Source organism: Bidens hawaiensis, unplaced genomic scaffold (assembly GCF_021521415.1).
Source record: "Bidens hawaiensis isolate Kalapana, Puna unplaced genomic scaffold, B.hawaiensis_p1.1 tig00017153_1, whole genome shotgun sequence".
Taxonomy (NCBI): Eukaryota; Viridiplantae; Streptophyta; class Magnoliopsida; order Asterales; family Asteraceae; genus Bidens; species Bidens hawaiensis.
In genome coordinates, this window is record NW_027492592.1 from 33,793 (window position 1) to 60,635 (window position 26,843).

Consider the following 26,843-nt stretch of genomic DNA (forward strand, 5'->3'; position numbering starts at 1 on the left):
GTATGTAACATGAGATCTAACCTACTATTTAAATCAAAGAATGACGTGAGCATTTAATCAAGTGACCTAAACAAAGTCTCACATAATGTGAGTATCTAGCATTTAAATAAGCAGAAAAAGTATCAAGATATCAGCTAGCATCTTCAATCATACTTGTTAATGATTTCATCACATTATAGTATATTCAAACCAAATAATCATTGGCGTCTTCGAACAATCAATGATGAACTTAATTGAGCATCAAGTTTATGTCAAATGACAATTATATAAACACATTTGTAGAAGAATATTCAAACCTAAAAAAATCATTTTGGGTCCCATTAAAATTGGTTCGGGTATACAAAATGGCAGTTTGAATCGAGTTTTGTGTTATATGGTCAAACCGTTTTTTGCCACAATTGGGGGCACCGTATCTAAACAGTTTGGTAGAAATCGATTTGAGTTAAACCGGTATACCGGGCTTAAACCCGACCCGTTAGAAAAAAACATTGGTACATTCATCATAACCCGACTCGACCGAGATTCATAATAATTCTCTAATTCCTTAAAATAAAATAAAATAATAATAATCGTCTCCCTCCATTAGGTATTAGGTCTTTGCGGACGAGAGATTTGAAGCAGCAGTCGGTCAGTCAGTCAATCAATATGTCTCGACAAGCCGCTAGATTCATCGCTAATCTCTCATCAAAACTCTCGATCTCTCAGTCTCGTTCATTCGCCACCGGCTGTCTTCGTCGACAAGAACACTCGCGTCATCTGCCAAGGAATCACCGGCAAAAATGGCACCTTCCACACCGAGCAAGCCATCGAATACGGCACTAAGATGGTATAATTACGCACGCTCACTTTATATACCTCATTTGATCTCGTCTTGATCTAGGGTTTAGATTGTTCGCTGATCTGTAAAATGACTGTTTTGTGTTAAAATTAACCCTAGCAAACAGAGGAAACTTGTGGAACAAGTCAATTTACCTGTATTTTGTATGAAATGTTGCATCCATTATGATCCTGCAAATGTGTATTAACTAATATCAATCAGGAATTATGGAAGAGTGTTTTAACTTTCAAATATTATTGTAATCAACTTTTTTTGAATGTGTGCCTTCTAAGGTGATGCTATGCTGTTCACTGCAATCTGTAGTGTGTTGAAAGTCATGAATTTAGGGGTGAGCAAATATCAGTTCGGCTTTTACTTATAACCGAAACCGATAAAAATCCATAACCGAAACCGGTTAGGTTATATCGTATAGTAGGTCAGTTTTCGGCTCTAAATTTTTAAACTTAACATAATGCACCAACCAACGTTTTACTTATAAATACATGAAATGGAGGTACAAAAGCTAGAAATTGCTGGTGTTTTATAGGTTGGTGGAGTTACCCCAAAGAAGGGTGGGACAGAGCATTTGGGGCTCCCTGTTTTCAACTCGGTTGCAGATTCTAAAGCTGAAACCAAGGCTAATGCATCTGTAATTTATGTACCTCCACCATTTGCGGCAGCAGCAATCATGGAGGCATTGGAGGCTGAACTGGATTTAATAGTTTGCATTACTGAAGGAATACCACAACATGACATGGTAAGCTGCATTTCTCTTATTTGCTTAGATTAATCTTTGTTATCTATGTATTTAGTATTTGTTTGTGAGTCAACTGTAAGAGTAATCTTAACTGTCTTTAACCTTACGTATGCATACAGGTTAAGGTAAAGGCTGCTCTTCTTCAGCAGTCAAAGACTCGGTTAATTGGTCCTAACTGTCCTGGTATTATTAAGCCCGGAGAATGCAAGATTGGAATTATGCCTGGTTACATTCACAAACCAGGGCGCATTGGCATTGTATCTCGGTCCGGCACGCTAAAATATGAAGCGGTGAGATGTTATTTTGAGTTATTATTAATTTATTACCCCATCAACTTATAATTTATTTACGCTTATGAGGCTCATGATAGTATTAGAGGCTTAGAGCTATGCAGTTAATGCAGAAAAATAGCGTATATCGGTCAAGGACTGATATTTGAAATATCAGTTATCGCGGTGTGATAGCAGTAACTTTAATATCATGCGAAATTTATATATTATGTATATAATAAAATATAAAACACTAAACCTTATCAAATTTTAATAGCAAAATCAAAAGTCAAAACCCAAAACTAACAATTAACAAACTAAATGACTGGATGAGATGAATTGGAGAAGTAACTAATCACCTGGATGGTAAGGTGGAGGATTGGCGGGGTGGAGCGATCGACTGGATGAGGTCGTTGTTCACTCGTTTATTCATCAAATGCGATAGGGTTTAGGGTTAAAATGAATGGATATGGGTTCTGGGCCAAAAAATTTAACGGGTATGGTCCTGGGGTAGTAAAGCTGGTCATTTTGGGCAAAAAACTTTTCAATCGATAAACTTTGTGATAAGACCAATATAGTGGTAGTAAAATATTGGCAAAATATCAGTAAATATCGCCGATATTATCGGAACCGATATTTCGACTGATATATTGCTGCATGTCCATAACCGCTATAGCACCAAAATTGATAGCATAGTACTAGAGAAACTTATATGCTTGAAAATTTTTAAGGCAGTTTGCTCATCGCCTCATCCCTTTTGAATAGTTTCTTCTACTTCGTATAAAAATATTTACATAAAGGCAACAACCAAAATTTATGCTTCTATGGCATTGATATCATGTTTATAAAGGCATTGGTGTGAGCTGAAACTGTTTGCTACTTTGCAATTTGAATTAAAAAGCATCCTATGAAATTTTCTGAATGCTCTGTCTCACTTTGTTATAGATTTATCAAACGACTGTTGTTGGTCTAGGCCAATCTACTTGTGTAGGCATTGGTGGAGATCCTTTCAATGGGACGAACTTTGTTGACTGCATGAAGAAGTTCATTGATGATCCTCAGACAGAAGGTAAGTTAAGTCTAAAACGTATTGATATTTGGTTGTCATTACATGGTATTGTGGCCTTAGGAATTTCGTGTAGTTGCTGTCTCCATCAGTCACCTTAAAGTACTTGTGTTGTTCTGCAATTATGTTAACTTACAGCCTTGCAGGTCAAATTTCCCTTTAAATTATTGCTCAATATTCGCCATTTGCTATTCAGGTAATGTTCTGATTGGTGAGATAGGTGGTACCGCAGAAGAAGATGCTGCTGCACTCATTAAGGTTAGATACGCCACACTCGTATAGAATTCAGTGAATTGATCTTAATAATGTTATAATGATGACTTCAAGTGAAATTAATTAAAATTTGTTTATATGGTAACAGGAAAGTGGGACAGAAAAGCCTATTGTTGGCTTTATTGCTGGACTTACCGCACCACCTGGTCGACGTATGGGTCACGCTGGAGGTATTTCTTCATTGACTATATTATATAACAATTATAACCTTTTTGATGTAATAAGAAGGTTGATTTTAGCTCAAGTAATATCTTTTTTGAACTTGCAGCTATAGTATCAGGCGGAAAGGGTACAGCACAAGACAAAATCAAGACCCTAAAGGAAGCTGGTGTGACAGTTGTGGAATCACCAGCAAAGATTGGATCTGCAATGTTTGAGGTGTTTAAACAGAGGGGTCTTGTGTGATTGCTCTACTCATGTATCAAGAACTTATTTTCAGTTCACAATAAATACCACCCAGGCGAGTTTAAGTGATTCTTGAGTATTTTAGCAATCTTTTGTTTCTCTTTTATGAAAAGCCAAAGTGTTATGGCATTGTTTTTGCAAATTCGAAATTGGAAAAACTTAACACGCATTTGGATTCAGATTAAACTCACCAAACCGACTTTTTTCTGCCTATTTTACAACCTGAGTGCAAATTTCTTTATACATGTCATTGTCTATGTTCTTGGAAAATGAGATGGTTTGGTTTCTTCTAAATAAGGATTTATATGTGTAGCTTTTGTTATTAAAACTTTATTTTAAGCAATTAGACAAATTGTACAAACCTCCAAGAATATTGGTAGACATCTGGCAAAGTGTATTGGCTTTATTCTATGATAGTCAAAGTCAATGTTGGAGGCTGATGTTGATGTTCCAAGTTCAAACCGGGCCAAGCTTGTAGAATAAGCAAGCAGCATACGTGGTCAACTTTTGAACTAATTGATACTTTGCGTGCGCACAAGAATGAAGTTTAATTTATTAGATATTATGTTTAATAACATGTATAATCACAATATAAATTCATAATGTTTCAGTGACCTTTACTCAGACTCAGATCCAGCCATAAACCTCTATGGGCTGCTGAACCAGGCCCAAACTTTATACCTGTTTGTGGATATATATTGATCAATGTTTGTAAAATTAATGTGAAGTTTTGGATGTATGATCTATTACTAATTAAATCGTGACTCGTGTCGTGTAATTAGTTCTTTTACTTATTACCAAAGTGTATGCATGAGATTGGTTCGATATAAACTTTATTGCTGGTTAGGCTGTATGCTATGGTGGGGGGCTTCGAAGCCCCTCCACAGTGCCACGTCAGCGCCATATAGGCACTGGAGGCATCGAAGCCCTAGGGCATAATGCCCCTCTATGGTGAAGGGGCTTTGAAGCCTAGCCTTTTTTCTTTTTTTCATAAAATAAAAAAGCCAATACAAATAAAAATAAAAAACATACAAATAAAAAAACCAATACAAATAAAAATAAAAACCCTACAAATAAAAATAAAAAACATACAAATAAAAAAATATAACTAATGTTCGTCGTCGTCCTCGTTTGCATATTTGGTCAATATCATGGCTTTTCTTTTTTCCATCACCGCCCGCGACATAGGATCTAGATGCGATAGATCTTTTGAGATGAGCTCGAATTCCTTTTGTTTCTTTCGCTCCAAGTGCATCGCTTTGTATTCCGCAAGCATCGCCTTTCTTTCTTCGTGCACTTTCAAGAGGCCTTCCTGTTTTTGTTTTTTAATGTTGGCAATCTCGGCTAGCCTCACCTCCAAGTTTTCAAGATGCAAACTCATGTCGGAACTCTTAGATGATGTGGTTCTGACAGAGATCCTCCACCTCTAGCCTTTATCTCTTCCAACCGGCCGTGGCAACTCATCCAGTTCGTCAAAAATTAATTCCGGATCCAACTCGTTTAGATTAAGTTGATAACGACCATCGGACATGGGCTGAGACGGCGATTGATTGGCCGAAGTAGACGTTGTCTTTAACCGTTTGGACAGTCGCGGTGGTGATGATGTCGAGACCAGATGCCACTTTGGCGAGCTTATGCATTGTCTCCAAATATCCAACATGCTAAAATCTGTTTTATAAAGGGCTTTGTATTGTTTTAAGCAGGCCTCCAACACATCGGCATCGCTTATGCCACTTTTTTTGTTGTTCACAACGCGGGTGTGAACGCCTGTGAAGTCGGTTATTTTTGTGCGTAATGACTTCCATTTGTTGTAGACGGAATCATTCCCGCGATACTTTACGCGACCCATTAAAGCAAAGAACTTGGTGAGTATTTGTACCCAAAACTCCGGCGAATGTTTGCCGTCATCTTCGATACATATAAAAGCTTAGTATTAGTAAACAAAAAAAGATATATAACATGGAAAACATATAAATATTTTTATAATATACCTTCAATCGAGTCTTCGGAAGAGTCGATCCACGCTAACGCTAACGCCATTTCCTCGTCCGCTTCCCACATTTGTCGTTAGACCTTTTCGGTTGTTCGAACGTCACCCAGGTTCTTTTTTTTATGACTTCTTTTTGGACGCCGGACTTTCGTTTTGGGTATTTGGGTTTGTGGTACTTGCGAGGATGTATACGACATTGGCGCTCGAAAGAACATATCGGGGGTAAACGGTGGCATCGGTGGAGGAATCATCAGTCCTTATTGGTTTGCATAGAACGGGTTGCTAAGGTCGACGTTATTTGTGAGCAAACTAGCCCGCCACATACAACTCGGATCCCACGGGTTTTGGTTCGGGTTCGGGTTCGGTTTTGGGTTCGGTGTTGAGCTTGAGCTCGTGTTCGTGTTTGAGTTCGGGTTCGGGTTCGAGTTAGGATTCATGATTTGGTGTGAAGATGAAAGTTATGAAGATGGTTAAATTTGGTGTGAAGATGGTTAAATTTGATGTGAATATGAAAGTTGTTTAAGTAAAATGGAGAAAAAGGTTTGAATTTATATAGAAATGTTAATTATAATTTTATTTTTTTTAACGGCTCTATTTTGTACCGTTGGGGTGGGCCCCCCATCACCAGCCTTTCCGCGCCCGCCTTCCCCTCCATAGCCGCCCCTTCAGCGCCCGCCTTGAAGGCGCCCCCCGGCGATGTTCCCTCCTCTTCCGCGCCCCAATCCTCCCCCTACCGCGCCCATAGCGACCAACCTTAGTGTGAGAACTAAAATGAGTGGAAACCTTAAGTAAACTTTTGAAAACTTGAAATCAAAACCACATTAATCATCTATGTAATTAACTCATTTAACCATCAACTAAGTGTATGTGTGAAATTCATTAATCATCTATGTAATTAACTCATTTAACCATCAACTAAGTGTATGTGTGAAATTCTTTTGTATCCTGTACGTGTCTTCTCTAATTAGGACCGTAACAAACCAAACCGAACAAGGCATTGTTCATGCTTATCCTTTAAGCTTTTATTAAACAAACGTGTGGTACGTACACGAACACCTAATTGAACGAAATTTCTTGTCCGTTTTCGTTCATTAAAAAAATGAATTTGTTCGTGAACAGTTCATGAACACAAACAATGTTTTATTTGAGTTGGCTATTCAAAACTGGTCAATGTCAATGGTTTAGTCCAATTACAAAAAGTTTGTATTGGTGTTTTTTATCTTTTAACATTCATATTTCACGTAGGTGTGAATTGATATTAACAGAAATAAACGATTGTGATTTTGGAATAACTCTTCAATACTTTTTATTAATCCAAGAAAAATAACTCAAAAACTTAGATTACAATCCATACCATAACTAGGTATTTATAACTTAACCTATACGTGTTAGACTATAACTAGGATTGCTAATAAAATAATTAATTCAAATAATTAATCCAAACTTGATAATTATCTTTTGAAGAGGTAGGTCCCAGCAGAGCCCAGTTGGACCCGCAAGACTCACCTTAAACAGGGACGTCTGCGCAAAGACCAACTGGTTCCGCAGAACCAACCATGCTCGGAGACATGACGTCCTTACGCGCAGTATGCAAGCTGGTCCCGCAGGAAATGCCTCCCAATGGTGAAGGACTCCGCCTGTCCCCGCAGCCTCGGATACAAGCCATTAGGGACTGGCCACCCGCGCAGCATGGCTACACGCACAAGGCACTTAACTCTCCCCAGTGTCACCTGAAGGAATGAGCAAAGGCGGGAGGGGGAAAACTCCCGCCTAAATGAGCCAGTCCGTATGATGGAGGATCTTTTGTGTGATACCTGACGAGGTACAGACAAAAGATCTGACCAAGAATGCGACAGCTCACTGACAGCAGCATGGCAGACAGCACGCCACAGCACTGTGACCAATAGCCGCCGCCTACCCACCAACTCCTGCCATACCACGTGCCTAGCCTGTAGTTGGCAAAAGAGGAAGAGTGCACGACACGCCTGCTCTGTGTCAGCCGCTACCTATCCACCACTCACAGGCAGGGCACGTGCATAGGTTACAGTTGGTAGCGTGTTGGGCCGGCTAAACCCCTTGGAAACCTACCTTCGGCTATAAATACCCCAATGGTATGAACATCTTATCTCATCATATTATACCTGATATCTGCTCTAGCAATCTCTTAATATACTTTTATATTTAAAGAGCAATCTAGTCTGATTCTCACGCCGGAGGGTGGTCACAAGGAGGAACCCCCCCTTCTCAGTGACGAGCTCACGGTGTCTGTTTTGCAGGTTATCAGAAGAACCATCTTCCAAGGGTCTAACCCCTCGTGGGAAACAGTTATCCAACCCCCAGGTTACCAGTAATCTGTCCGGGGTCCGGTTAGTGTTTCTTCATTGGCGCCATCCGTGCATAAAGCTAGAACTACATTTTTCTCCAGTTTTTTCAAACTTCAAAGATGGTTAGAGAAATTCCGGTAACCACAACTCCAGCTACTGGGGAGAACACCGGCAACACAGTTTTTACAAACACTACCCCGGCTACCCAAGTCGGGCCAAGTGAAGCAAATTTTACGAACACTACCCCAGTTACTCAAGCTGGGGCAAGTGCAGTAAAAGATCGTCTACTGAGGTCCACTGATACCCAGTTTGAGAAACGAAGGCTCCCCCACCAAACTCTTGATGAAGTTAAGGCATGGGCGGAAACACGGCAAAAGGAATTCCAGGCTGAGTTGGACGAACGCTTGCGTTCCGTGCAACAGGCCGACGAGTTCGAATGCTTTGACTCGGAGGAATCCGACTCCGACGTAAACCCTCGCCACAGGGCGAAAGGGAAGCGTAAGGAAACGGAACCCCAACCGAAAAGGCAGTTTGGACAAGCCTTCAAACCAAAAAATACAGGTGGAAGTTCACGAGACTTCTCCAAAACGTTCAGACCGAACGTTGCAAATGCGGGAACGTCCAAATTTGCAAGGGACATTGCGGAAGCAATTGCCCCAAAAAGTGCCAAACAAATGCCCAACATAGGCACTTATGATGGTATATCTGACCCAGACGACCATTTGAACAGGTTCATAGCAGGGGCAACCGTCAGCAACTGGACGGAACCCACGTGGTGTTACATGTTTCAAATGACGCTGGTGGGGACTGCTAGGGTTTGGTTTGATCGTTTACCGGTTAACCACATTTACGACTGGGCAGACTTCCAGCAGAAGTTTAGCCAACACTTCAGCCAGCAGCGAAAGTATACCGAGGAGCAATGGACAATCCTCAAATGCATACGGGAAGAAGATGAATCTCTGCCAAACTTCATCACTCGCTTCAACTCAAAGAAGTTAAGTTTGGGCAATATCAGCGAGGACCTTGTTCGCGCAGCCTTCATCCAGGGCGCGCAGGACCCAGAGCTTATCCGCACCCTAACGGGTAAAGATGGAATGCCATCCACATGGGATGGCATCATGACAGCAGCCAAACGCTATGCGGAAACGGAGAAGCAACTGGGTAGAGACCTTCCGCAGAGCACAAACCTTTACACCCAGAGGACGAGAGAGGACAACGTCCTCACCGCCCGATTGAACAAAAAACGGAAGCAAGGCATTTGGCAGTCAAGGGTAAACTTTGACACCTCATCCGGCTTACAGCACCGATTGGGTGAAAGGGATAATGTAAAGCTGCACCGGAACTCCAGATGGACGCCACTTACCAAAAGCGTCACTGACATATTTGCTACTGAAGAGCTCCCATGGCCAAAGCCTCCAGTAATCCGACATCGTCACGATGCTGATCGGAGCAAGTACTGTGACTATCACAGAACAAAAGGCCACAACACTGAAGAATGCATAGACGTAAAAGACATGGTCGAAACATTCGTCAGAGATGGGACGCTCGCGCACCTCGTGGCGAAATAAAAGCTAAGCAGGCAGGCAGGTGCGTGTGGAACCATGGCTGGGGTAAACACGAATAAAAAATCAGCTTCAATATGGAGACTACGCGCCCGAAATCCCGTGCCCACGCGCCTGAAAAAGCAACTGGAATGACCACATAATGTCATGTCGCCATAACTTCTGGCACGTCCTGACACCGTCAGAAGAAACCGTCACACGACGTTTGAGGTATTGGGTTGTTCTTATCCATCTACCAACTCTTCAAATTTCAAATTTAAAATTTGAAGACAAGATTAAAAAAAAAAAAAAAAAAAAAAAAAAAAAAAAAAAAAAAAGCGGGAAAATACCCCTTACCTTGGCAAACAAGTAACCGTAAGACGGATGCGGGTACAGTGTGAAGGCAAAACATTTCGCATACCTAGCACCCGCAGGGAATTGAAGCCAAGTAAAACCTTGGCAAACAAGTAACCGTAAGACGGATGCGGGTACAGTGTAAAGGCAAAACCCTTCACATACCTAGCACCCGCAGGGAATTGAAGCCAAGTAAACTTTGGTGAACAAGTAACCGTAAGACGGATGCGGGTACAGTGTAAAGGCAAAACCCTTCACATACCTAGCACCCGCAGGGAATTGAAGCCAAATATTCCTCGGCAACCAAGTAACTATAAGACGGGTGCGGGTACAGTGTAAAGGCAAAACCCTTCACATACCTAACACCCGCAGGGAATTGACGCCAGGAATACCTTGGAAGTAAAGTAACCGTAAGACGAGCGCTGGTACAGTGTTAAGGCAAAACCCTTCACATGCCTAGCGCTCCGCTGGGAATTGAAACCAAGAAGGATCTTCTGGGCAATGCTTGCGGAAACGGAAATAACATCCCCGCATAGCGGGAACGTCGAGAACTACGTTGTTTGAAGCTCTAGGATGGAATTGGTGGTTTTAACATAATTGATCACTATGTTCAAAACCACCAAAACCTCATGGAGAATCTAAACAAGTAGGACTCAACGCTCCCGACTTGCGAGGAGGTTATAGACCTACCCGCATCATACCCAAAGACCAAGCAGGAAACTCGGGCATTTCTGCAAGTGACAAGGACTTCCGCGGGAAGAATCCCCATGGAAAACCTTACAAAAACCCTTTTCAAAACCCTCTGCTTAAGTCCAAAAGTTCACCTCACTTTATTAAACATGCATGAGACGAACATTGGACTGGGGGGACTTGAAGAGGTAGGTCCCAGCAGAGCCCAGTTGGACCCGCAAGACTCACCTTAAACAGGGACGTCTGCGCAAAGACCAACTGGTTCCGCAGAACCAACCATGCTCGGAGACATGACGTCCTTACGCGCAGTATGCAAGCTGGTCCCGCAGGAAATGCCTCCCAATGGTGAAGGACTCCGCCTGTCCCCGCAGCCTCGGATACAAGCCATTAGGGACTGGCCACCCGCGCAGCATGGCTACACGCACAAGGCACTTAACTCTCCCCAGTGTCACCTGAAGGAATGAGCAAAGGCGGGAGGGGGAAAACTCCCGCCTAAATGAGCCAGTCCGTATGATGGAGGATCTTTTGTGTGATACCTGACGAGGTACAGACAAAAGATCTGACCAAGAATGCGACAGCTCACTGACAGCAGCATGGCAGACAGCACGCCACAGCACTGTGACCAATAGCCGCCGCCTACCCACCAACTCCTGCCATACCACGTGCCTAGCCTGTAGTTGGCAGAAGAGGAAGAGTGCACGACACGCCTGCTCTGTGTCAGCCGCTACCTATCCACCACTCACAGGCAGGGCACGTGCATAGGTTACAGTTGGTAGCGTGTTGGGCCGGCTAAACCCCTTGGAAACCTACCTTCGGCTATAAATACCCCAATGGTATGAACATCTTATCTCATCATATTATACCTGATATCTGCTCTAGCAATCTCTTAATATACTTTTATATTTAAAGAGCAATCTAGTCTGATTCTCACGCCGGAGGGTGGTCACAAGGAGGAACCCCCCCTTCTCAGTGACGAGCTCACGGTGTCTGTTTTGCAGGTTATCAGAAGAACCATCTTCCAAGGGTCTAACCCCTCGTGGGAAACAGTTATCCAACCCCCAGGTTACCAGTAATCTGTCCGGGGTCCGGTTAGTGTTTCTTCAAACTCTTCAATACTTTTTATTAATCCAAGAAAAATAACTCAAAAACTTAGATTACAATCCATACCATAACTAGGTATTTATAACTTAACCTATACGTGTTAGACTATAACTAGGATTGCTAATAAAATAATTAATTCAAATAATTAATCCAAACTTGATAATTATCTTTTATCCTTAACTAACTTTACCTGCACTCAAAGACTCCTTCCTTGACCGCAAGCCACATATAATTAAGGACGATTCGGTAATTAAATCCAACAATCACCCCCTTAATTTCTGAACAGGAACACGAAGATCTTTAACACCGAGCAAATCCCGCATCTCTTTGAACTTAATTCTTGCAAGAGCTTTCGTCAATATATCGGCCCGTTGCTCTTTGCCACTGATATGTTCAGCTTCCAATTCACCATCTTGAACACAGTGCCGAATAAAGTGAAAACGGGATTTGATATGTTTGGTTCGACTATGAAAAACGGGATTTTTCAAGAGTGCTTTGGCAGACGTATTATCAATCTTTAATACCACCTTCTGCAAGCCTCTTCAGTAACCTCGGTTAACAACTCTCGAAGCCAAGCGGCTTGACCCGTGGCTGCCGATGCCGCCATATACTCGGCTTCACATGAAGATAAAGCAACTGTACTTTGCTTTTGAGAACACCATGTAATGGGAGCATCACCATAGTATTACAGGTGACCCATGGTGCTCCGACCGTCATCTTCATCGATATTGTGACTACTGTCACTAAACCCAAGTAGTAAACCGGCTCCACCTCGACCATACTTAATGCCATAATTTAACGTGCCTTGTATGTATCACATAATCTATTTCACCGCCACCGAATGAGGAACTCTCGGGCTTTGCATATACCGACTCACCACTCCAACCGAGTACGCGAGATTGGGTCGAGTATGAACCAAGTACCGAAGGCAACCGACTTGTCGCCGATACTCCGTTGCATCTACTTCCAGTGCTGACTCGAACTTTGACATCTTGTCTGCGGGTTGCATCGGATAATAAGTAGGATTACATGATTGCAAATTAGCCTCTTTCAAAATATTCAACGCGTAGGCTTCTTGTTTAATTGCAATCCCGTCCGCCATTTGATTAACTTCAATCCCCAAGTAATAAGATAATTTACCCAAATCGCTCATCTCAAACTTTTCCGTCATTTGTTTCTTGAACTCGTTAATTTCGGTCTTATCCGAACCCGTCACCACCAAATCGTCCACTAAACGCCAATAATTAGGACCGATTTCGGGGTGTGTTTCTTGTAAACTGCTTGTTCTTTTTCACACCTTTGAAATTTTAGACCTTTAAGAATCCCGTCTAGCTTGGTATTCCAAGATCGTGGAGCTTGTCTTAGACCGTAAAGAGCCTTCGAAAGTTTGTAAACTTTTCCCTCACACCTCGGTTTTTCAAATCCCTCGGGTTGTAAACCATATCTTTCTTCCTTGGGCTCGCCGTGTAAAAACGCGGATTTAACATCAAGATGAAGTAAATCCCAACCATTACTAGCTGCAAGGGCAATAAGAAGTCTTACGGTTTCAAGTCGAGCTACGGGTGCGAACGCATCTTCGAAATCAATCCTGGGTTGTTGCACGTAACCTTTTGCAACGAGTCGGGCTTTATACTTATTGATTGTCCCGTCGGCATTTCGTTTGATCTTACATACCCACTTTAGGCCAATAATTTTTGCACTGTTTGGCGGGTCGACAAGAGACCACGTTTTATTTTTCTCAATTGATTCGATCTCTTGTTTCATGACCCGTTAACGTCTCCTTTCGCTTCGGAATACGAACCCAGTTCTCCGTCGGTAGTTATTAAATGGACTTCATCACCTCTTACCACCCCATATTCGATCACGTAATCATTTAATCGTAACGGAATCGCGCGCGTTCTGGTGGATCTGCAGGTCAGATTTTCAGCCGCGTTTTGGGCCGAACCTGGGCTGTTTTGGGCTGTAATTGTTGGTTAATTTTCTGCAGCAGCTTCTGTATCTTCTTCGTGTGTTGAATGGGCCGGGTCAGCCGTGTTAACTGATTCTGTAGCTGCAACCGAGCTGCCGAAACGAGCTGAAGACTGGGCTGCGGATTCTGTGTGATCAGAAGACTCGGTGGGCTGCTCCTCTTCTATTATAAAACCTGGGTCCAACTTCAATTTTAAATTCTTCATGTTCTGGCTCGGTTTGTGTTTTAACCCATTCCCAGCTTTGTTTTTCATCAAACCGAACTTCCCGACTTACAAAAATTTTCCGATGAGCCGGGTCGTAAATTCGGTACGCTTTCGTGCCCGTTTTGGTTCCAAAATGTACCATCGGTCGACTACGATCATTTAACTTCTTTTGAATCGGTGTGGTTTCTTTAATGTAACCCACACATCCAAAAACTCTAAGATGATAGACTGTTGGTTTGTGACCGAGTAGAGCTTCATATGGGGTTTTTGATATCACGGCTCTCGTTGGTGATCTATTTAAAATATAAACTGAGTGTCTTGCGGCTTCTTCCCAAAAATGTTGTGGAACTTGCATCGCCTTTAACATACATCGTACAGCCCCAATTACCGTTCGGTTTCGTCTTTTCACAACACCGTTTTGTTGTGGTGCGTGCGGTGCGGTAAGATGTCTTCAGATAGCATTATCTTCACACCAATTTTTGAACTCGTTTGATGTGAATTCGCCTCCTCGATCGGTCCGAAAAACACCAATTTTACCGCCAATTTCAGCTTCGATCAAACCTTTGAATTTCTTAAAAGCCTCGAACGCTTGGTCTTTCGTCTTTAGAAGATAACACCACATATAACGGGAAAGGTCATCAACAATAAGAAACATATACCTATTCCCGGCAGGTGTCGATGGTGTTATCGGGCCACATAAGTCACCATGAATCAACTCGAGTGGCTTTGTTGCTCGATACTTGGCTTGGTCCGGGTACGGTTTGCTCGTTTGTTTCCCTACTAAACATACATCACACAAATTAGTAGCATGAGAAATTAAAGGAATTCCACGTACCATATTTGTCGTGCCTAACGCCTTCATTGCCTCGAAGTTTAGGTGCCCCATCCGCGCGTGCCATAGCTATGCCGGATCATCCAATTTTGACAATAAACAAACCGGAGCTCCCATTATTAATTTAACCGTATACAGCGGATTTCTTGTTCGAAACACTTTCATCATCAATTTACCCTCGCCATCGTACAAGAGTAAATAATTCTCCTTAATCCGACGTCACACCCGTTCTCAGTTGCTTGACCGGGAGTAATTATATTGCTTTTTAAACTTGGTATAAAATAGACGTCGGATAAAACCAGGTGATCTCTGGTTTTTGAAGTAAACAAAATTGTTCCTTTACCGACTATATCAACACACGACCCGTCCCCGAATTTAACCTTACCCGTTATATTATTATTGAGTTCAGAAAAATACGACTGGTTACCCGTCATGTGGTTCGACGCTCCATTGTCGAGATACCAAGTGCCTTCTTCAACTTTCTTGGCTTCTAAGCTTTTCGGGTTGATGTCATACCCCAACCTAAGGCGGAAATGCCAAGGCGTGAGCATGATTGCTCATAGCTCGAGGTAACTATCATGCATTAAATGGTGACAATATCTAATAATTATTTTATTTCAAATAACCAAAATATCCAAATATAGCAAGTCAATCAAACAAGAATCCATAACAATAAAAGAAATAATCCATAATTTAAACTTGAATGAAATAATTCTTGATAAAGCCTATGGTCTCATCTAGCAATCCAAACTCCAAGTCTTCAGTTTAAACGATAACCTGCATATATGTAGAAAATACAATAGTTTTGTCAACAAATATGTTGAGTGAGCAAGTCATTAGTTTTGCAATGATATATATAATATGAAAAGATAGCAAAACGTAAATAAAGCTGTAAATAAACCAAACCAATGAGCAATTAAAGTGTCAAGCGAACCATTGCCAAGCGAAACGGGCGCCGGTTAAACTAGACAGTCGTATGATCATACTATAATGAGAATATGGTGGACCTCTCCGAATGCGCAAATTAAATAGGTAATCAATTAGCATTTATGTCTAGCAATTCACACACAATATAACGTTTGCTAATGATTGAGATATGTATAATATGAAATACTATAAGTACGTATACGCCCCTAAAACGTTTGAAAATATGTGAAAACGGGGGAATGACAAAACTCACCTTAAAATAAGCGAGTTAGTTAAAATATTAAAGTTTAAATAAGAGGTATTCGATTAATGCGCCGAACGAGGATATCCAACAGAACCTTAACGGTATGAAAGTATAAGTAAAAGGGAATCTAATGCCGCTGGAATCAATCCAAACGGATAAGTATAGCTCGAGTTATGTCGATTTTAATGTTTAAACGAGCCGAGTCTGACCAGAATCTGAACTTCGATTCGGGAGTCGGGTTTTGGTCAAAACCCCTAAAATTTAATTACGAGAAGAAAAGTATTCTGGACCGAACATTGAATGCGACCAGAAGTATGAGAAAACAAGAAGTCAAAGTTGTTGACTGTTTTACCCTTTACCGGGTTTTAAAGCAATTGACCAGTCAATACCCTTCAATCTCAGAAATTGATTGAATTTTATCGACTAGAAGATGTTTATGAACAAAAAATCAGTTTACAACTTACCCGGAATATGCACGAATGATGAGATATATCGAGTCAACGGTCGTTAAACATGCAAAGTCAACAGTTTAATGAACGGTTCTTCAACAAATCACCAAAAACCGAAGAGATTTGAGAGAGGCAAAGAGGGTGACGGCTGAGGTACGTTAGCTAGGGTTTAGGTAAAGTTTTGGGGTAGGGGTTTATGGCTTGTTTATATAATAAAAGCTAAAACGAACTAATTTTGGACTTTTGGCCCGTTTAAGCAAGAAAATAAGTCTTTTATGATCAAATCACTGAATGAAATCAAAAGATATGGTCTTGATAGTTATGAAACGCATTATAACATGTATCTCAGTTATATGGAGGTGTCTTGGCCCTTAATTCTCGTTAATATGCCGAAAATACACGATTCCATACCTTAAACGAGTTTAGGAAAAAACATAACACGAACTGACTGTGCAGCTCACCCACGGCGCCGCGCGGCGGTCGGCCTGAGGGTGGCCGGGCAGCGCTCCGGCGTCCAAGGGGGGGTTTCATAAATGGCAATAACGGTCCTTCTAGTTTGTTAATTCGATCATTTATGAACTATTTAAGTTAAAAATAGGAAATGAATAATAACTAGATCATGAAGGGCTAAATGTGAACATAAGGAAATTTAATACTTATAAATGCAAATTCTTATTGAAAGATTAGGATCCGAAAATGTTCGTACAATGATTAAAATGAAAATAAACGGATACGGAAAACCCGAATTGTTACAGTTGACTCGTTCTTCGTTTAAATAAACAATCTCGTGAAGGTTTAAATAACCATTCGGGTCACGATCGGCTGGTTGGTTTGTTTCGGCTAGGTTTGCTTCCTGATTTGCTCGTCTTCGTTCCGAACACGAGGACGCGAAGTGTCCCATCTCGTCACAACGAAAACATTTGATTTGAGAACGGTCCTTCTTTACCTTCACCTGTCCTTCAGTTTGGTTCCAACCCGTTCCTCTTTCCCCTGTTTCCCGGCTCCGTCCATGACCCCGTGAACTCGGTCCTCCTCTACCTTTCCCTCTCGGTGTGCAACTCGACTGACCACGGTTCGAATACTCGGTTTTATGGAACATCAACTTCCCTTGACCCTCGGATTGACCTATCTCGTCCTTAATCCGTTCTTCATAAGCTTTTAAGCGTCCCACCACATCATCGAAACCAACTGTCTTCAAGTTTACGAGTTGTTCGATCGAGGCTACCATATGTATAAAATTTTTCTTTGGTAGCCTGTTAAGAAATCTCTTAACCATCTTAGATTCTTCGATTGTTTCACTAAGAGAGGCTGCTTTCGAGGCAAGAGCACTTATTTGGCTTGCAAACTCATCGACCGTACTCGATTCTTTCATCTTCAAACTATCAAATTCATCCATGAGAGTTTGAAGTCGTGCTTCCCTTACCCGATCAGCTCCTAGATGTCGGGCCTTAATCGTGTCCCACATCTCCTTAGTGGTCAGTAGATTCCCCACTTGCAAGGTCATTGCCTCCGGAATCGATTGGAATAATAAAGCAATTACCATGTTGTTGTTCTTGGCACCTGTACTCGTTCCCGGGTCGATCATCTCCCACACCCCGTGAACATTAAAGATAGCTCGTAACTTCATTGCCCAAATCGTGTAGTTCGTAGAGTTTAGCATCAGACAAATTAACGATGTCGAGCTATTCTCTTTTGTGTTTCGGTTACTGTTACCTTCGTCACCCATGGTATTCGATCTTCTTTGCCTGCTGTATTTGACTAGAAACCTTGAATCTTGTTCCAGCCCTATACGACTCCTTGGCCAACTCCAGAAATTGACACGTATCAATCAAACCCTTGGTTCTTGGTTTGATTAGAACGAATTCGTGTTGCTGAAAACACCTGTTGTTGCCTCTACTGAATTGAATTGAACCCTAGTTCTTGGTTCAACAAACCCCGCCTACTTGCTTGAACAGAACCCTGTTGAAGTCGAACAATCCCTTGTTCGAGCAACAGCCCTCGTATCGCCGTCTGAACATAGACCCGGTTGATTCTTGGTCTGCTCCTGCGATCTTCAGGTGATTTGATTCTAGCTCTGATGCCAATTCACGTAGATGAATTTATATTAACAGAAATAAACAATTGTGGTTTTGGAATAACTCTCCAATACTTTTTATTAATCCAAGAAAAATAACACAAAAACTTATATTACAATTCATACCATAACTCGGTATTTATAACCTAACATATATGTGTTAGACTATAACTTGGATTGCTAATAAAATAATTAATTCAGATAATTAATACAAACTTGATAATTATCTTTTATCCTTAACTAACTTTACTTGCACTCAAAGACTCCTTCCTTGACCGCAAGCCACATATAATTAAGGACGATTCGGTAATTAAATCCAACAATATTTATATGTTAATTTACATATGAATTAATCGCATAAGACTCGCATACATTTTTCTTTTATAGTTAACAATATAGGTTAAATCTATATGATAGGACTTGAAAATTCAACAGAAAATATGAAAATTAGAAACCTTGAATGAATATCTACATTTAAAACTTGCTTGAATGAATATCTATAAAAGTGATTTTGGTTAGGATAAATAGGGTCAGTGGCCAAGGAAAAAGAAAGAAAAAAATAAAAAAGAGGAGCAAAATATCTGTGAACGTAGAAAATATCTGTGAATCCACTCCACCGGACCGGACTTGAACATCAACATGCATTCCGTAATCCTCTCATCAATCGTACAACCAGTAACACCTTTCAGTTCCAGAACATCACCAACTAGAAAATTATCTTCTCATCACTCTCCTCGGGTATGCAAAGCAGCAGCTTCCGGACATTCCATCACAGACTTCGATCTGTACGATCTTCTAGGTGTAGACAGTTCGTCGGACCATACGGAGATTAAACAGGCGTACCGATCACTCCAAAAGAAGTGCCATCCGGATATCGCCGGATTGGCCGGCCACGATATGGCAATCGTTCTCAATGAAGCTTATGCTGTTCTATCGGATCCTCTCTCACGCTTCTCTTATGATAAGGTATCATTCTATTCAATTCATCGATCATTCTTTTATATTAATTGATACTTATTCCTGCATCTTATATATTATTGCTTCATATATGAAAATTGCATGCAACATCTATCACTTTGTTGAACACTAATTTCAATGTATTGATTATGAACTAAAATCTTAAATTCTAACTTTTCTTTGTTGACACAATAAATGAAACAGAGGCCATGCTCATTCTATTGTGTTCGATAAGGTTATCATTTGCGTCTGCTTATGTTCGTTAATGTTTTCATTAAAGGTTTTTTATATTATTTAGTCATCTTTAATCTTATTAACTTATTATATATATTTAAGCAAAATTATTAACTATAAAACAAATTTATATATATATGTGTGTGTGTGTGTTGATTAATTTAATGTAAATTAACATATGAATATAGATTAAAACAAAATTATTAACTATAATACAATAATATACACGTATTATCTGATTAATTTATATGTGAATTTACATATGATTATGAATATTAAAAAAAAACACCAACACAAACTTTGTAGCCGGACCGAACCCTTGACAATGACCATTCTCGGTTAGCCAAATAAAAAAACAACGTTGTTTGTTTTCATTTGTGTTCGTTCGGTTAGGTGTTTGTGAACCGTTCGCTTGTCCGATAAAAGCTTAACAGACGAACATGAACAAGGCCTTGTTTGGTTTGGTTCGTTTACGCCCTACTTGCAATATCTTCCTATTCTGATTAACATTGATTTCTTATACAGGAACAAGCTAAGGTTGCAGACTTCAAGGGCTACACAGGGAAACCTATCTACTCAGTATGGTACGGATCCGAGAGTGAACAGAGAGCCGTTTTTGTTGATGAAGTTAAATGTGTCGGCTGCTTAAAATGCGCCTTAATGGCTGAAAAGACATTTGCAATCGAATCTGTTTATGGTAGAGCCCGGGTCATAGCTCAATGGGGTGATCCTGAAAATAAAATTCACGAGGCCATAGAAGCATGCCCTGTTAATTGCATCTCGTAAGCTTATAAATCTGATCACTTGTTACAAACAAATTGCATTTTGTTAAAATCTTGATTTTTTTGTATTTGTTTAGGATGGTGGAGAGGTCTAAACTTGCAGCATTAGAGTTCCTCATGTCAAAGCAACCGCGTGGTAATGTTAGAATCGGTGCAGGCAACACTGTAGGTACACGTGTTTCAAATATCTTTGTCGATGTTGATAGATTCCAAGATAGTTATTTAGCAGCCATGAAAAAAGGATCTTCCAAACGCTCTAAGGTAGACGGCCTATAAGTTGTATAACAATTATAAATTCAGATTTTAAACTTTTAACTAATTCTGGTTTTATAATATGTGGATCAGGAGCAAGATCTCCATTGGGAAACAAGAATGTCAGCCATTCAAGCAATCAGATCAATTACGAACTGGTTATATTGGCAGCCACCAATTCCAGGAATGCCTGCAGATCAAACAAGCAAAAAACTGTTGCAAATAGCCGAGAATTGCACGCAATCAAGCTCACCAAGTATCAACAAACTCAAAGCAGCCGTAGCTGCCCGACAACAAACACAAACGAGCAGAAAACTAAAACCAAACACTGCATCCGAGTACTGGACTCCATCACAGTATACTCTCCCAGAATCATCAAACAACAAACCCGACCCCGAATCTTCTTCGCCTAGTACAACTTTCAAGAAACCGAAAGGGGACCCATACAATGACAAATTTGTGGTTCCAAACAAGGTTCAACCTAGTAATCCTTATGAAGAGGGTGTTCCTGTTGGAATGGCTCTTGTTGCTGCGATTATAGTTCGGTTACAACTTGGAAATAATGGTGGTGGTGGGATTGAAACACATGTTGGTGGCTCTATGTTAGTTGATGTTGTTAACAGCTCGTGGTTGCAAGTTATTCTAGCTGGTGTTACTTGGTATCTCATTGGTATGGTTGCGGTTGAACTCGTAGCAGTCCTCCGGATGAAAAAATAAAACGATATTGGAGAATGAATAAAGATAGTATATATATACCCACATATACATGTATGTAGTATGTATAGGCGTATAGGGAAGATGTGTTGGACCATGCTTAAATTGCTTATCATTTAGCTTCATTAGTGGCCAGCACGTTTATTTGACTTTGTGGGATATATCCTTGATGAATATTCTTTTATCTAATGCTTCCCAATAGTGCAAGCGACAGGAAACTAGACGCTCAAACAACAATAACATATCTAAAGCCATAACAACGACAACAAAAGGCACAACTAAAAAACTATTGTGAAATGATCTACCACTGCGACGGCAAGAGCTACAATTCTATGATATGATGGCGGCAAAAGAAGAATAGATAGAAGCCTACTTAATATGTATGTGTCCTAGGCATGACGAGAGGGGTACGGAGAGAAATAAAGGCATCATGCTAGGGGGCGACCGGGAAAAATGACCGAAAACCAACCAAAATTTGTTAGCGCGAAAAAAAAAACCAACCACTAAGGTTCATAAATCATGTAAATATAAAAAACCATGTTAGGTATCATGCATGATTGATAATTGTAGAAACATGAAAATGAATCTGACCTGATCCATGACGATGTTCCTCGGTTTTCGAGATGAACGAACCACAACTCGATCTTCTTCTTCGGTAGCTTGAGATCTGCAATGGCTTTTTAGGGGTGTGGAGGTGACTGCTAAGAAATCTCGAGGATCTCTTGTTTACAAACACAAAAATGGTTATGGTGATGGCTCTTATTGAGAACAACAACAACCCTTAATAAGGAGGTGGAGACCTCCTTATATAGGGAGCCTCATGGCCACCATCATGGTACCCTAATGGGCCTCGCCCAGTTAGGGTTACCTCCACAAAACCCCCTCAGCCCAATAACATTGTATTAGTCCATATAATAAAATAAGCCAAACATAATAAATTAAGGTCGTAAGCCGGGTTTAGTACCATACCCCTACAAGCCCCCCAAGTCCAGTGTTGCTCCTAGGCGTGCAAGCGTTTAGGTGGAGCGCTGGACTTCATAAGGTGTGTTATGATATGAGGCGGTTTTTTCCCTTTTCTTCGGCCTTGTCTTTGGGTTTTGAGAGGTTTTCTCCATGATGGTGATATGTTGTGATCCTTATGATAATGATGGTGCACTGGCATGAATAAGATATAGCACGCATCATAACAATAGTGGCGCGGGGCCTGATAAAAGATAGAGTGCGCATCTCGATAATAATGTAATGCAACTTGCGCGCGAGGCAGCTTACAAGCTATAAAAATAATGAAGCTTGCGCGCGAGGCGACTTACGAGCTATAAAAATAATGAAGCTTGCACGCGAGGCGACTTACGAGCTATAAAAATAATGAAGCTTGCGCGCGAGGCGACTTACGAGCTATAAAATAATGAAGCATGCGCGAGTTGCGGCTTATGAGCTATAATATGATGATAATGACTGGCCCACAAGGGCCTCTTCTACGCAGGATGACTATCCCAACTTGTTTTCAAAATAATAATGGAGGCACAAACGGCCAGATAATAATAATAATGTCATAGGTGCGACTCGTAGCCGAACCTGCAAAAACATATCAGCTAAAAATGGATGTATTACAAGGTTCCCATCCTCGGACAAATTATGAGGTGTGCCCAACCTACGTTAGCGCGTGGCCTTTTGGGATATTATTAGGCTCCCGGCCTTTATGTTTGGCGCGTAGCCGTATGGGTTTATGAGGATTCCCAACCTTTAAGCATGGCGCGTAGCCGTATGGGTTTATGAGGATTCCCAAACCTATGTATTCGGCGCGTAGCCATATGGGTTTATGAGGATTCCCAAACCTATGTATTCGGCGCGTAGCCGTGTGTTCTGCATTAATATAAGCACAATTTTTTGTGCCATTTCATGCAAATCTTATATACTCATACTTTTCGTTTTGTTTTATTTTGATTGTTAAACCAAAATCAATATAAGCAAAAAGTTTGAGGTTTTGTAAAAACTTGTGAAGTAATTCACTTACTTGTCAAGATGTATGCGTTCTTTAGTGATCGGTGTTGGTCTAACGGAGTGTTGATCTGCGGTGCGCGCATGCATGGAGGCGGAGTGGTGATCCAAGGTCGCGTATGCATGGCGGCGTATGCATGGCGAGGAGTGTTCCTCCGATGTGACATGCATGACGGCGGAGTGGTGATCCGCGGGCGCGCATGCATAGCGGCTGAAAGTTGAGCGCGCATGCATGTCGGGAGTTGAGCGCGCATGCATGGCGGAGAGTTGAGCGCGCATGCATGGCGGGAGTTGAGCGCGCATGCATGGCGAAGGGTTGCGTGCGCATGCATGGCGTCGGAGTGGTGATCCGTGAGTGCGCATGCATGGCGGCGGAGTGTTGGTCCGCGGGCGCATGCATGGCAGTGTGTTGTGAAAATGAGTAAAGGACTTAGAATATATTTTCTTGCCTGGCTCCAACTGTGGAGGTGGTGTGGTATTTATAGTATTAGGGTTTCCAATGATTGGGCTTAGACCCAATTAGGGCCTTTTTGGCCTCCTCCTATTGCTTCGCGCCACGTGTACTTAGGACACCTGGTGCTTTTTCATTGATGATTCTCTGACCAAGGTATTTCACCTGACCCATGTGCCATCACGTGGTGGCACATGGGTTTTGCTGAGTTGTCCACCCTTCATTGGCAGCTGTCAACTTCAGCACATTCTTTATTCCTTAAAAGATATCTTCTGGAAGGTTGTCTGATGAGTACAATCATGGTTGTCCTTATCCTGATTTGGATTAGACTTGTCTCATTTGTTGTGTTGTCCTTTATGCGCCTATCCAGGGGATATGATATGCGTGAGCATGTGATATGCGTAAGCATATGTAATATGCGTGAGCATACGTGATGCGTGAGCATACGTGATGCGTGAGCATACGTGATATGCGCCATGCGCATAGGTTTTGGCTTTGTGTCTTCATGACATCCTGATGCGTGAGCATATGTGATATGCGTGAGCATATGTAATGCGTGAGCATATGTGATATGCGTGAGCATATGTGATATGCGCCACGCGCATAGGTTTTGGCCTTGCGTCTTCTTGACATCCTGATGCGTGAGCATATGTGATGCGTGAGCATATGTGATATGCGCCACGCGCATAGGTTTTGGCCTTGTGTCTTCATGACATCCTGATTTCAAGCCTCTTGTCTATATCTTGTGGGTTGACCTGCCCCGCTCGATGTTAAGGCGGGTGCATACCCCTTCAAGCCCCCCAAGTCTAACGTGTGTCTTGTCTCGCGCGAGCGGGGTAAGATAGATATTAGACTTAATAGTTTGCTCTTTTAATAGGGCTTGTTTTTTTTTTCTTTTTCTTTTCTTGTACGTGCGTTGCGCGAAATTCCATCCCTTTGGTTAAAATGAATCGTCAATACATGTGGTTGGTTGGTGTTGACATGCATCAGAGATGGAGACGTTGTCAGACCTTCGTGTGCTCGGCGCTAGCGCGCATGCGTGATGGCGCGTGGCATGCACCATGGCGGTGGAACTCATGGTGGCATGCACCATGGCGGCCAGATGATTATCCGCGGTGGCGTGTACGCGTGGTGGCGCAATGACATTACTCAGTGGCGAGGTTCACTTGTCGTGGCGCGTATGAATGTTGACGGAATGTTAATCCGCGACTGTGCGCATGTATGGTGGAAAAGTATTGAACCACGGTGGCGCATGCGTGGTGGCGATGTACTGAACCGTGGTGGCGCTTGCGTGATGGCGATGCATTGAATCGCGGTGGCGCATGCGTGACGGCGGTGTATCGAACCGCGGTGGCGCATGCGTGGTGGCGGTGTATCGAACCGCGGTGGCGCATGCGTGGTGGCGGTGTATCGAACCGCGGTGGCGCATGCGTGTGCTTGTTGAATATAAGGTATGCTTACACATTGAAACTTGAACAAGGTTGTAAGGAAATTATTTTTACTTAATCCTTAACGGTTGTCATATTTCAAGTTATTTTGCGATATTCTGAACATGCTGACACGTGCTTTGGCATTTCATTATTCCTCTTTTGCGCGACGTTATCGTGCATTTATTATAGGGAATTATGGTTTTTTAGCCTTTACGTGTCAGTATGTGTTACTCTGCCTATATCCATTATAATCCCATGCGCGGCCCCGACCTGAGACCTTAACAACTATGCTTTGGCATGTGTTTTGCCTTAGTTGTGCTTAGGTATTTTTATGGTCTAGCTGCGCAATACGTAGGATGGATGCTATGAGTAATTTGAGCTAAGGCTCATATATTGGGCTAGGGCCCTGACGTTTTAGAGTTAAAACTAATCAACGCGTCTGAGCTTGGAGCTCGCGCATGTATGTTTTACTTCGTTTTATTTTTAGTTTGATGTCAATACAATGTTGTCATATTGCTCAAAATTAATAAAGGGAAGTGTGAAACATGTATGCAAAAGGTAATAGAAAGCATATTAGTTTGGTGAGGGGAGTCCATATTCTTGGTAAAGGTCTGTTAGGCTCTCCGCCGCCTTCCTTCTTGTCACCTTCTCCGTGATTAAGAATTGTCTTTTTGGGGTTGGGCGCGCATGCATGGCGGGAGTTGAGCGCGCATGCATAGCGGGAGTTGTTTCGCAGGGCGCCTGTTCATAGCGGCGGAATACATCATTCGAGGCGGCGCGCATGCATGATGGCGGGTTGTTGATCCGCGGGGTTGCGCACGCAAGGCGTCGGAGTGTTCCTCCAATGCGGCTTCCTCCGAGGCGGCGCATGCATGGCGAGGAGTGTTCCTTCCGATGTGACATGCATGGCGGCGGAGTGGTGATCCGCGGGCGCGCATGCATAGCGGCTGAAAGTTGAGCGCGCATGCATGACGGAGAGTTGAGTGCGCATGCATAACGAAGAGTTGAATGCACATGCATGGTGGAATCTTTTATAGGTGGTGGAGTGTTGATTCTCGGCTGCACGCATGCATGGTGGTGCATCAGCCGCGACGCGCGGATGCATGGTGACAAAACCTTCCACGGGCGGTGGAGTGTTGATCCGCGGCTGCACGCATGCAAGGCTGCGGAATCTTGATCCTCGGCAGTGCGCATGCATGGCGGCGGAGTGGTGACTCATGGGCGCACATGCATGGTGGCGAAGTCTTGATCTTCGGTACTGCGCATGCATGGAAGCGGAGACTTGATCTCCGATGGCGCGTATGCATGGTAGCAGAATCTTGATCCTCCGCAGTGTCCTTGCATGGCGGCGGAGTGGTGACTCGTGGGCGCGCATGCATGGCGGTGAAGTTTTCTGCGCAAAACCAAAGGCATGGAGTTGTCTTCCGACCCGCATGGTGGGTTTTTACGGACGCGCACGCATGGCGGTGGAGTGGTGACTCGTGGGCGCGCATGCATGGCGGTGAAGTTTTCTGCGCAAAACCAAAGGCATGGAGTTGTCTTCCGACCCGCATGGTGGGTTTTTGCGGACGCGCATGCATGGCGGTGGAGTGATGACTCGCGGGCGCCCATGCACGGCGTCGGGAGTCTATAACCTAGATCTAGATCTGTAAACCAGATCTAGATAGATCTGAAGCTCGGAGTGGAGAGAATTTAAAACCATCACAGATCCGGAGGCTTGACCGTCCGAATCAGGTAG

General features: G+C 42.4%; 2 protein-coding genes and 2 pseudogenes across 2 annotated transcripts; 2 read left to right on the forward strand and 2 right to left on the reverse strand.

The window, feature by feature from the left end:
* Nucleotides 1-639: 639 nt before the first annotated feature.
* Nucleotides 640-3,729, forward strand: LOC143553130 (succinate--CoA ligase [ADP-forming] subunit alpha-1, mitochondrial-like; annotated as a pseudogene).
* A 1,284-nt stretch (nt 3,730-5,013) lies between these two features.
* On the reverse strand, nt 5,014-5,648 carry LOC143553138 (glutathione S-transferase T3-like). Its single transcript, XM_077043188.1, has 2 exons — nt 5,579-5,648; nt 5,014-5,495 (listed from the first exon to the last, which is right to left on the reverse strand). The coding sequence occupies exons 1-2, from the start codon at nt 5,646-5,648 to the stop codon at nt 5,014-5,016; spliced, it is 552 nt and encodes a 183-aa protein (XP_076899303.1).
* Nucleotides 5,649-16,862: 11,214 nt separating this feature from the next.
* Nucleotides 16,863-17,939, reverse strand: LOC143553140 (uncharacterized). The gene has a single exon (XM_077043189.1). It carries the CDS (start codon nt 17,937-17,939, stop codon nt 16,863-16,865), a length of 1,077 nt encoding a protein of 358 aa, XP_076899304.1.
* Nucleotides 17,940-18,913: 974 nt separating this feature from the next.
* LOC143553132 (chaperone protein dnaJ C76, chloroplastic-like) lies at nt 18,914-21,247 on the forward strand (annotated as a pseudogene).
* Nucleotides 21,248-26,843: the final 5,596 nt, after the last annotated feature.

Bases quoted from the DNA above. Each gene is read 5' to 3' on its own strand.
- LOC143553138 (XM_077043188.1), bottom strand. From the start codon at position 5,648: ATGTGGGAAGCGGACGAGGAAATGGCGTTAGCGTTAGCGTGGATCGAC. The intron at 5,496-5,578 runs GTATATTATAAA...TATGTATCGAAG, and splicing joins TTCCGAAGACTCGATTGAAG to ATGACGGCAAACATTCGCCG.
- LOC143553140 (XM_077043189.1), bottom strand. From the start codon at position 17,939: ATGGGTGACGAAGGTAACAGTAACCGAAACACAAAAGAGAATAGCTCG.